Raw genomic sequence first — 12,500 nt, 5'->3', positions numbered from 1 at the left:
TCTCTCCCCCCCTCTCTCTCCCTCTCTCTCTCTCTCCCTCCCTCTCTCTCTCCCTCCCTCTCTCTCTCCCTCTCTCTCTCTCTCCCTCCCTCTCTCTCTCTCCCTCTCTCTCTCTCTCTCTCCCTCTCCCTCCCTCTCTCTCTCTCTCTCTCTCCCTCCCTCTCTCTCTCTCTCTCTCCCTCTCTCTCCCCCCTCTCTCTCTCCCTCCCTCTCTCTCTCTCCCTCTCTCTCCCCCCTCTCTCTCTCCCCCCTCTCTCTCTCTCTCTCTCTCTCTCTCTCTCTCTCCCCCCCTCTCTCTCCCCCTCTCTCTCTCTCTCTCCCTCTTTCAGGGGTTGCCCTCGGGGTACAGCAGGGCTGCATACATATTTCAGGGCTGCTGTGTCCCCCTAAAGCTCTCTGCTGTCTCACTTCCTCTGTCATTCTCTCTATAATGTCTCTCCATCTCTCTATTCTCTGTCTTTCTCTCTTCCTCTCACTACTCCCTCTCTCCTTCCTTCTCTCCTTCCCTCCCATGCTCTCTCTCTCCCTTCTTTCAATTGCAGTAGTCTGTGTCAGACAGCTGTTTGGACTGGGGCAAACAGCTTAAGTGCTTCTTTATCCAGGGGGTGAGTAGGGGGCAGTTGCCCTCAGCTCAGATGTGTCCACACACACACACACACACACACATCTCCACCTCTTCCAACTCAGCTGTGACTATGACTTGTGTACCCATGCACACAATCACCCATAATTCCAGCACTCCACTCCTGACCAGTTGCGTGTGACCTCTGGGCAGGGCCAGGTCTCTGGGCTGCTACTAGCCTGGCTCTCCTGTGCCATCTCAGTACTCGGCCCCAGTCGGGTGCAGGTGTGTGGTATATAGGGGGTGTGTGTTCATGGTGAGTCTGCAAGACTGCAAGCTGGCCACAGAACTGTTTGGCAAAGAACGAGGGGAACCAGATGAGTGTGTCGGGGTGTGTGTGTGTGTGTGTGTGTGTGAGAGAGAGAGAGAGAGAGAGAGAGAGAGAGAGATAGACAGAGAGAGAGACAGGATAGCCCTATACACAGGCACAATTAGGACAAATAGCCAGACACACACACTTGTCTCAGTAATTGAAATGTCAGGCTGGGCGATAAGAATCGGGGCAAATGATGTCACTTACTGTCAGAGCTCCGGCGGGGGGATATACAGCATCTAGTATGGACACATCACTGTCTTACCCGCCCTCCGTGGCGTATCAGTGCCTAACAGGACCGCTGTTAAATAGTCCTTATTTTATTAATCATGGCTTAAGAGGCGTTTTAGATGCCATCTAACCTCACTTTTGGATCTGCGTCCTTAGCCGCTTGAACCAAGGTCTCCTCCATATGGGCAGCTGTGGGGAGAACTGTGTGGGGACTCTGTGTGAGGACTGTGTGAAGACTCTTTGTGGGGACTCTGTGTGAGGTCTCTTTGTGATGTCTGTATTGGTGTGGTTAAATGGGTAGTGCCTGTAATGGTGGTCCCTGTTTGGGTGGTGGTTGTGTGTGTGGTGCTTGTATTGGTGGTGTCTGTATTAGTGCGGTTGTATGGGTGGTGTTGTATTGTGGTCTCTGTATTGGTGTGGTTGTATGGGTGTGGTTGTATGGGTGGAGTTGTATTGGTGTGATTGTATGGGTGGTATTGTATTGTGGTGTCTGTATTGGTGTGGTTGTATGGGTGTGGTTGTATGGGTGGAGTTGTATTGGTGTGATTGTATGGGTGGTATTGTATTGTGGTGTCTGTATTGGTGTGGTTGTATGGGAGTGGTTGTATGGGTGTGGTTATATGGGTGGTGCTTGTCTTGGTGGTGGTTGTACATTTGGTGCTTTTATGGGTGAGATCTTTGGAACTGGAGCGTGTGCGTGTGATTGGCTGGCTACGCAGAGCACCACAGAGTGCAAAAGTCGTTGCCGTGACGCCCAAGGCAGGTGCGATCGCAGATGTTTTCTGCCGCAGGCTAACGTGAGGGAGATTAGACGCCGCCCTCCTGACCTGGGCGCTCCCCGTCAGTCTAACCATGACTGACAGCCCTGATATGAGCTGAACATCATCTGACCAATCACGGCGTGGTTTCAGTGGTTCAGTGATTAGTCAGGTCATTAGGTATTTAAACACTGTGGAAGATTACGACGATGGCAGCCTGTCCCCCCAGCAAGCAGTCCCAACCCCCACCCTCATCACGCTGTCGTGATCGGTGGGGGCGGAGCCACATCTGCCACTCCGAGATCTAATTGGCCCTGCTCGTCAGCTGGGCGTCTCCTTTGATGTGATTACGGAAGCAGCGGGGAGCGTCCATTAATGTAATCCTGTGGCCCCCTGCTGTTTGCACGCGGCATTGCGCTCGCACAACCGCTGCCCAGTGGCCCCTTCTCACGGGCGCTGTGGATCGGAACGCCGCTTAGCACCTGGAGTCTGAGCAGCTTTCTCCAGAACCTGCTGTCCAGAACCTGCTCCAAACAAATCATTACGATGCATTTCATATTTTTTTGCAGATGTATTGTGTATCTGTGAATACCCAGATGGTGCTTGAATTTTTTCTTCAGAGGCACAGTGGTGGTGTCCGTGTGTGTGTGTGTGTGTAAGTGCGTTTACGTAAGCATGCGTGCATGTCCCATGTGATCTCTGCATGGCTGCTTCCGCAGTGTGTGGTTCACATGCAGAATCAGACTGTGATCGTTCCTCCCTCTGGCCTGCCTCACCACCCCCCCATGTGACCTTTCCCCCCCTCACTGTGGTTGCATGCGACGAACGCGCCTCACTTCCCCTGCAGCCTGTGATTGGTCGGTTTGACTCCAACTGGGCGTGGTGATTGGCTCCCGCCAGGCCAAACTTGTTGCTGTTTTGCCTTTGCAGGAGGAGGGCGCTCAGCCCCTGAATCTGTCGTCCAAGCCTAAGAGTCCCGAGAGCAAGTCACCCACATCCCCCGCTTCCCCACAGGTCCCCGCCATGAAGTTGGCCTCCGGCTCCCTGAAGCACAGCGTCACCTCCAGCATGGGAGGACCCCCGCCTCGTGTCAGCTCCATAGGTAACTGCACCTTCACATCATTGTCTCACACACGCACACGCGGGCGCGTCATCGCTCTTCTGCTTCAGGCCATTGTACGAGTCTGTAATAGACGTTTCATTTTTAGGTCTGTGGGGTTTAATTTTGCCAGAATGGCGTATTGTCAAGTATTTATTAGAGCATAAATGGGAGGAAAGGAAGGAACATGACCTAATACAGAGAGAGAGAGAGAGAGAGAGAGAGGGATTGAGAGAGGGAGGCATTTCTTCTGTTGTATTTTGAGAACTGAACAGAGATACACAAGGATCTTTCATGTCAGGCAGCTTGTACAAGCGATGAGATTAGACAAGGCTCTTATAGAACTCAGTTACTATGCACACACACACACACGCGCGCGCACACACACACACACACACACACACATGCACACACACACACACACACACATGCACACACGGACACGCACACACACACACGCACACACACACACACACACACGCGCACACACACACACGCACACACACACACGCACACACACACACACACACACGCACACACACGCGCACACACACACACGCACACACACACACACACACACACACACGCGCACACACACACGCACACACACACACACACACACACACACACACACACACACACACACACACACACACACACACACGCACGCACACACACACACACACACACACACACACACACACGCACGCACAGCACAACAACCTGTATGAAAGCCAGAATAACCCCCTCTCCCCTGTTCTCATCTCCACAACCCTTCCCCTGTAATCGCCGTGTTTCTCAACAAATCCCAGGATTTAATAGCAGATTAATGGATTTGTGGCCCAGATGTTTTTGTTCTGAAACATGGATTACAAGGTAAAGTTTTTGTGGTTTTTCTGTCATCCTTTGAGAGAGCTATGTGGTTGCTCGGGGCACAGGCGGCCATTCTCATGTCTCCCGCGCGTCTCTGGGAGATGCTCTAACACGGTCCGTCCCCTCGCCAAGTCCTGGGACTGTCTCCTGTGTTTCTGACTGTCCCTCTCATTGTGGGAGGTCTGTGTGGCCATGCTTACCCTCCTTCAGGGACAGTGGTCCAGGCCAGGGGTGTGAGACTAGGAGGTCCACTCAGTACAGTGAAGCACAGGAAGAAAATTAGAGCTCCGGTTGCTGAAATGAATCCTGACTGCTAGATATGTGGGTCAGGTTTGGCCCCCCTCTCTCTCTCTCTCTCTCTCTCTCTCTCTCTCTCTGTTTCTGTCTCTGTCTCTCACTCTCTCTCTCTCTCTGAGTTCAGTTTTCCCTCCACAGACTCGTCGCCCTTGTCTAGACTGAACTCAGATATTTCTGCTTCTCATCCTCCAACTTTAGAAGATTTCCACCTACTTTCCCAACAGCGACTTTTCCGAGCACTTCTTTTCCAAACACTTGTCTTTTCCGAGCACTTCTCTTTTCCAAGGGCTTCTCTCCTCTGTCATTTGAAATGCAGGCCCTTAATCCATCCAGCAGTCCATTACTAAGCTGATGGAAATAATATAAAGACTGACTGTGAAAAGGCGGCGAGTAGCATGTTTGACACGCCAGGACAGATGTTCCCGCGATGGGCAAATTAGCGATCTTTCGTCCTTAATAAGGAGTAAGCTGTTTTTTCTCTCTTCCTCCTCAACGAATTCCCTTGAGCTAACCCACACTGAGAGGAAGACACACACACACACACACACACACAGACTGCACATGCGGGTTTCTGCCTGTTAAGACCTTACCAGTCCCTTTTTCTTGAGAAGTAACAACCCATATGGGGGGAGGGGGTATTTGAATGGCCCCTCTGAGCATGACGGGGGTGGTGGAGTGATACACAGCATCCAAGCGCAGCGTCCCTGGCCCCAGCGTGCGGCGGAGAGCCGTCACTGAGGAGAGTTTCCATTCATCCTCTTACTGGTAGTCACGTTATGTGACTTAACTGCAGTTTTGTTCTGTTTTTTTTTTTTCATTATTTGAGCACATCCTGCTTTTTCAGGAGGTACAGAGATGTGGGACTCCACCGTCTGGCTATCCGTTGTATCCTTTCTCCATTTTTCCTACATTCCCTTATTCTTCCTTTCTTTCTTTTCTACTTCTCCTTCCCTCTCTCCATCTCTCCACCGCTGTTGTTTCTAGCTGCGTGTTTAGCTGGCTGGGACCCAGTGTGCGTTCTGCCCACAACTCCCAGTATGCTAATGTTTCCCGCTCAGAGACTCACCAGTGCATTAGTGCTGGGTGGCTTAACCTGCTGGCCCTGATTACGTTAAAAAAAAACAAAAAAACCCTCTGCACAGGCACACACTCATGCACATGCGTACACACACCCAACACACACACACACACACACACAGACTGGGCATATTTTATTAAACTTAAACCCAGTAATTCTGTGTGGAAAGCATTTGCAGAAACATAATTTTTTTCTTTTTTTACACATGCATCTGTTTATTTGGCTGCTTTGGCAGATTACTGCTGTAGCTGCACACCAAATTAACACCTGTGCTTACTTATGCGCACTGCGCGTGGAATCGTAGAAATCAAACAAATCACTCTCTCCTCATTATTACTTAAGTGCTTTTTCAGAAGTAGCAGCCAGACACCCACATTTTAAATGGCGCCTGGGGGCCTGGACCCTCTACATTACACGTGCCACTTACAGTTTATGTAGCGGAAGAAGCAAAAATTAGGAATGAAGGTGAATGAGTGTATGTAGATACAGGGACTCACACACACACACACACACACATACCCACACACACATATGCGCATACACACACACACACACACCCACGCACACACACACACACACACACCCACGCACACACACATACACACACACACACACACACACACCCACGCACACACACATACACACGTGCATTCACATCACTCCTTCCCCTGTCGCTCCTCCCAGATCTGCTGTCCTCCATCACTTCAGGAGGTTACCTGACTGACCACGACTCCGTGAGCAAGGCCTACCAGGAGGCACGTCACATCAAGGAACAGCTGAAACGGGAGCAGCAGGCACTGGATGCCAAGGTGGCAGCGGCCAGCAGCATGGTGCTCAGCAACGGGCGCAACGAGAAGGTTAGAGCCTCCTCACACACTCACCGTAGCACACTCTCGTCACACATGCTGTCCTGTAAAAACAAAACAGCTGAAGTGCTAGCTGTGTCTGATATGCCAGCTGTGTCTGATATGCCAGCTGTGTCTGATATGCCAGCTGTGTCTGATATGCCAGCCGTGTCTGATATGCCAGCTGTGTCTGATATGTCAGCTGTATCTGATATGTCAGCTGTGTCTGATATGCCAGCTGTGTCTGATATGTCAGCTGTCTGATATGCCAGCTGTGTCTGATATGCCAGCCGTGTCTGATATGTCAGCCGTGTCTGATATGTCAGCTGTGTCTGATATGCCAGCCGTGTCTGATATGCCAGCTGTGTCTGATATGCCAGCTGTGTCTGATATGTCAGCTGTGTCTGATATGCCAGCTGTATCTGATATGAAACCTCCACCACCTCCACCTTCACCACCCAGCCAAATTAGGCATGTAAACATCCTCTGCTGGTCCACACCGAGCACAGACACAGCAAGGCAACTCTGTACAGTTCAGCAAACAGGTGCTCCAATAACACACACACACACACACACACACACACACACACACGCATGGGTGTGTGTGTGTGTGTGTGTGTGTGTGCACAGGTGTGCACTTGAACAAGCTGCGTGTGTTCATAAACAAGGAAATTACACACAGCTCTTTGGCTCTGTGTCTGTGGGCCAATTCTACACAGCAGTATAAGCCACTCACAGGACACAAACATCTGACCAGGTCACTTTCATTACGAGACTGGAACAGGCTGCTGGGAAGCAGAAAGATGGAGGAATGGTACAGATCTTCACAAAGTGAAACTGAGCTAACACACACACACACACACAGAGATGTAGGATGTAGGGTGCAGGGTGTAGGATGCAGGGTGTAGGGTGTAGAGTGCAGGGTGTAGGGTGCAGGATGTAGGGTGCAGGCTGTAGGGTGTAGGGTGTAGGGTGCAGGGTGTAGGCTGTGGGGTGTAGGGTTCAGGCTGTAGAGTGTAAGGTGTAGGGTTCAGGCTGTAGGGTGCAGGGTGTAGGGTTCAGGCTGTAGGGTGTAGGGTTCAGGCTGTAGGGTGTAGGGTTCAGGCTGCAGGGTGTAGGGTTCAGGGTGTAGGGTGAAGGCTGTGGGGTGCAGGGTGTAGGCTGTAGGGTGTAGGCTGTAGGGTGTAGGGTTCAGGCTGTAGGGTGTAAGGTGTAGGGTTCAGGCTGTAGGGTGTAGCGTGCAGGATGTAGGGTGTAGGGTTCAGGCTGTAGGGTGTAGGGTTCAGGCTGCAGGCTGTGGGGTGCAGGGTGTAGGCTGTAGGGTGTAGGCTGTAGGGTGTAGGGTTCAGGCTGTAGGGTGTAAGGTGTAGGGTTCAGGCTGTAGGGTGTAGGGTGCAGGATGTAGGGTGTAGGGTTCAGGCTGTAGGGTGTAGGGTTCAGGCTGCAGGCTGTAGGGTGTAGGGTTCAGGGTGTAGGGTGCAGGCTGTGGGGTGCAGGGTGTAGGGTGTAGGCTGTAGGGTGTAGGGTTCAGGCTGTAGGGTGTAAGGTGCAGAATGTAGGGTGTAGGGTTCAGGCTGTAGGGTGTAGGGTTCAGGCTGTAGGGTGTAGGGTTCAGGCTGCAGGCTGTAGGGTGTAGGGTGCAGGCTGTGGGGTGCAGGGTGTAGGCTGTAGGGTGTAGGGTGTAGGGTTCAGGCTGTAGGGTTCAGGCTGTAGGGTGTAAGGTGTAGGGTTCAGGGTGTAGGGTTCAGGCTGTAGGGTGTAGGGTGTAGGGTTCAGGCTGCAGGCTGTAGGGTGTAGGGTTCAGGCTGTAGGGTGTAGGGTGTAGGGTTCAGGCTGCAGGCTGTAGGGTGTAGGGTGCAGGCTGTGGGATGCAGGGTGTAGGCTGTAGGGTGTAGGGTGTAGGGTTCAGGCTGTAGGGTTCAGGCTGTAGGGTGTAAGGTGTAGGGTTCAGGGTGTAGGGTTCAGGCTGTAGGGTGTAGGGTGTAGGGTTCAGGCTGCAGGCTGTAGGGTGTAGGGTTCAGGCTGTAGGGTGTAGGGTGTAGGGTTCAGGCTGCAGGCTGTAGGGTGTAGGGTTCAGGCTGTAGGGTGTAGGGTGTAGGGTTCAGGCTGCAGGCTGTAGGGTGTAGGGTGCAGGCTGTGGGATGCAGGGTGTAGGCTGTAGGGTGTAGGGTGTAGGGTTCAGGCTGTAGGGTTCAGGCTGTAGGGTGTAAGGTGTAGGGTTCAGGGTGTAGGGTTCAGGCTGTAGGGTGTAGGGTGTAGGGTTCAGGCTGCAGGCTGTAGGGTGTAGGGTTCAGGCTGTAGGGTGTAGGGTGTAGGGTTCAGGCTGCAGGCTGTAGGGTGTAGGGTGCAGGCTGTGGGGTGCAGGGTGTAGGCTGTAGGGTGTAGGGTTCAGGCTGTAGGGTGTAAGGTGTAGGGTTCAGGGTGTAGGGTTCAGGCTGTAGGGTGTAGGGTGTAGGGTTCAGGCTGCAGGCTGTAGGGTGTAGGGTTCAGGCTGTAGGGTGTAGGGTGTAGGGTTCAGGCTGCAGGGTGTAGGGTGCAGGCTGCAGGCTGTGGGATGCAGGGTGTAGGCTGTAGGGTGTAGGCTGTAGGGTGCAGGGTGTAGGGTGTAGGGTTCAGGCTGCAGGCTGTAGGGTGTAGGGTGTAGGCTGTAGGGTGCAGGGTGTAGGGTGTAGGCTGTAGGGTGTAGGGTGTAGGGTTCAGGCTGCAGGCTGTAGGGTGTAGGGTGCAGGCTGTGGGATGCAGGGTGTAGGCTGTAGGGTGTAGGCTGTAGGGTGCAGGGTGTAGGGTGTAGGGTTCAGGCTGTAGGGTGTAGGCTGTAGGGTGTAGGCTGTAGGGTGTAGGGTGTAGGGTTCAGGCTGTAGGGTGTAAGGTGTAGGGTTCAGGGTGTAGGGTTCAGGCTGTAGGGTGTAGGGTGTAGGGTTCAGGCTGCAGGCTGTAGGGTGTAGGGTGCAGGCTGTGGGATGCAGGGTGTAGGCTGTAGGGTGTAGGCTGTAGGGTGTAGGGTGTAGGGTTCAGGCTGTAGGGTGTAGGGTGTAGGGTTCAGGGTGTAGGGTTCAGGCTGTAGGGTGTAGGGTTCAGGCTGCAGGCTGTAGGGTGTAGGGTGCAGACTGTGGGATGCAGGGTGTAGGCTGTAGGGTGTAGGCTGTAGGGTGCAGGGTGTAGGCTGTAGGGTGTAGGCTGTAGGGTGCAGGGTGTAGGGTTCAGGCTGTAGGGTGTAGGGTGTAGGGTGCAGGCTGTGGGATGCAGGGTGTAGGCTGTAGGGTGTAGGCTGTAGGGTGCAGGGTGTAGGGTGTAGGGTTCAGGCTGTAGGGTGTAGGCTGTAGGGTGTAGGCTGTAGGGTGTAGGGTGTAGGGTTCAGGCTGTAGGGTTCAGGCTGTAGGGTGTAAGGTGTAGGGTTCAGGGTGTAGGGTTCAGGCTGTAGGGTGTAGGGTGTAGGGTTCAGGCTGCAGGCTGTAGGGTGTAGGGTGCAGGCTGTGGGATGCAGGGTGTAGGCTGTAGGGTGTAGGCTGTAGGGTGTAGGGTGTAGGGTTCAGGCTGTAGGGTTCAGGCTGTAGGGTGTAGGGTGTAGGGTTCAGGGTGTAGGGTTCAGGCTGTAGGGTGTAGGGTGTAGGGTTCAGGCTGCAGGCTGTAGGGTGTAGGGTGCAGGCTGTGGGATGCAGGGTGTAGGCTGTAGGGTGTAGGCTGTAGGGTGCAGGGTGTAGGCTGTAGGGTGTAGGCTGTAGGGTGCAGGGTGTAGGGTTCAGGCTGTAGGGTGTAGGCTGTAGGGTGTCAGGGCTGTATTTAGGGACAGAGAGAGAAGATACATTCTTTTCCTTTCTCTATTTCTATCACTTTCCTCTTACTACAATGGACTAAAATATAAGTTAATGATTTGCATTAGATATTTATACATTTAAAAATAGAAAAACATTATTTCTGTTTAACATTATTTCTGAAACAGACACTGCAGCACATCAGTTAACACAACTATAACAACATTATAAACGTTAAATATAACACAACTATAATACAACCATAACATAACTAACACAACTATAACACAATTATAACATAACTATAATACAACTATAACTCAACTATAAGTGTAACATAACTATAATACAACTATAACATAACTATAACACAACTATAACACAGCTAACGCAGCTATTATATAACTAGAACTATAACACAACTGTAACACAGCTATTATATAACTAGAACTATAACATACAACTGTAACACAGCTATTATATAACTAGAACTATAACACAACTATAACACAACTGTAACACAGCTATTATATAACTAGAACTATAACACAACTGTAACACAGCTATTATATAACTAGAACTATAACACAACTGTAACACAGCTATTATATAACTAGAACTATAACACAACTGTAACACAACTATTATATAACTAGAACTATAACATAACACAACTGTAACACAGCTATTATATAACTAGAACTATAACACAACTATAACACAACTATAACACAACTGTAACACAACTATTATATAACTAGAACTATAACATAAGACAACTGTAACACAGCTATTATATAACTAGAACTATAACATAACTATTACAACTATAACAGACGCTTTCTCTCACAAGATGCTGTCAATTTAACAATCAACTTCAAAACACAACTTGTAACATCACTAAATACACACACTAAATGCACACTCTACACACTAAATACACACACTAAATACACACTAAATACACTCTAAATACACACTAAATACACACTAAACACACACACTAAACACGCACACTAAATACGCACTCTAAATACAAACTAAATACACACTAAATACACACACTCTGTGTTTCCTCTATAAAAACTTTAGATCTACTGGTTTACGTCTCATAATAGAACTCAAGCCTGAGTGTGTTACAGTACATTTACAGTAACAAAATGAATGTTTTACTGTATCAGAAACCCAGAATAACAATATTTACTGTATAACGTACAACAATATATGATCAAGCAACCAATCAGAAAGCCACAGACTTCTTCAGGGATTCACTGGATTTGGACATTTGTTCTTGTAGCCCGATAAAGTGTAGGTCAGATACAGTAATACCTAATCAATATTTTCACTATATACAGCCATTCACAGTATCATTTACATTTACATTTACGGCATTTAGCAGACGCTCTTATCCAGAGCGACTTACAAAACTGCTTTGTCATTTACTCATAGAATCTATCCAAGTACAGTACAGTAGGTTAGAATTAAACATACCAATGAACTAGAATACTGTAGAAATACAGGGATGAATGCTGATACCTAGAAGTGCAAAAATACATAAGGTCTATTTCAAACAATCAGGCGTCCTCTGTCGTCTGGTCCATCTGTCCTGTCCACTGTATTTGACCACAGATTTCCATCCACAGTGATCAGAGTTTTGTGTGTAAATGTCCGACACATTCGCTGTAGTTGTTCAAACTTTGGCTGGTGGTGAACACAGAGAGATTCATGAGTTTTGGAAGAATGTGATTGACTTTTGTATCAAAGCCCTGCAAAAGTAGAGACAGTTCAGTTCACAGTCTGTTGATATGGTGAAGGTGTTCAGTGTTCATTGAAATATTGGACGTGCTACTGAGACAAGTGTGAATAAGTGTGTCTGTAGTCCACATCCTGTCTGTCTGTAGTCCACATCCTGTCTGTCTGTAGTCCACGTCCTGTCTGTCTGTACTGTCTGTACATCTCCAGCTGTTATCTGTATTACAGTCTTGTGATTCTAACTAAACAATTACAGGCCCAACTCAAGACATAAGTTACCCTTCTCACCCAGTTACACACTACAGACAGAGAGAGAGAGAGAGAGAGAGAGAGAGAGAGAGAGAGAGACAGAGAGAGAGAGAGAGACAGAAGAGAGAGAGAAAGAGAGATACAGACAGTGAGAGAGAGAGAGAAAGAGAGATACAGACAGTGAGAGAGAGAGACAGACAGAGAGAGAGAGAGAGACAGAAGAGAGAGAAAGTGAGATACAGACAGTGAGAGAGAGAGAGACAGACAGAGAGAGAGAGAGAGAGACAGAAGAGAGAGAAAGCGAGATACAGACAGTGAGAGAGAGAGAGAGAGAGAGAGAGAGACAGACAGAGAGAGAGAGAACCTTTTCCTTCTTATAAAATTTGTTCCTCATTGGGATTTGCCAGTGTCGAGTCTATCTTTGTAAGGATGTGTTCCTCCCAAGCTGAAGTGAGGACACTTTTTGGGATGAACAGAGCTAGAGATGAGCTGTTTGATGCTCTCGGGGTTCTGTCAGCTAAAGTGTCAGGGTACCGTTTCCCAACATCTGTGTTGCGTTTTCTCTCTCTCCCTCCCCCCTCTCCAGGGAGAAATCTTCTCTACATTGCGCGTTCATTTAATGCCCAGTCAG

At 49.7% G+C, this 12,500-nt stretch overlaps 1 protein-coding gene across 4 annotated transcripts in view; it reads left to right on the top strand.

The window, feature by feature from the left end:
- The window catches only part of sox5 (SRY-box transcription factor 5), an 84,974-nt gene that overhangs the window by 65,083 nt on the left and 7,391 nt on the right, over positions 1-12,500 (top strand). For 3 of the 4 annotated variants that reach the window (XM_081722687.1, XM_035528239.2, XM_035528236.2), the window contains 2 exons: positions 2,855-3,026; positions 5,956-6,128. In XM_081722687.1, the coding sequence (XP_081578813.1) occupies positions 2,855-3,026; positions 5,956-6,128 (345 nt within the window). The remainder of the gene's footprint in view (positions 1-2,854; positions 3,027-5,955; positions 6,129-12,500) is intronic. The other variant, XM_035528238.2, reaches the window with a different exon arrangement.

This window comes from Electrophorus electricus, chromosome 11 (assembly GCF_041902795.1).
Source record: "Electrophorus electricus isolate QZ-2024a chromosome 11, ASM4190279v1, whole genome shotgun sequence".
Lineage (NCBI taxonomy): Eukaryota > Metazoa > Chordata > Actinopteri > Gymnotiformes > Gymnotidae > Electrophorus > Electrophorus electricus.
The sequence above is the reverse complement of the archived record's forward strand: the minus strand, read 5'-3'. Positions and strand labels throughout refer to the sequence as shown.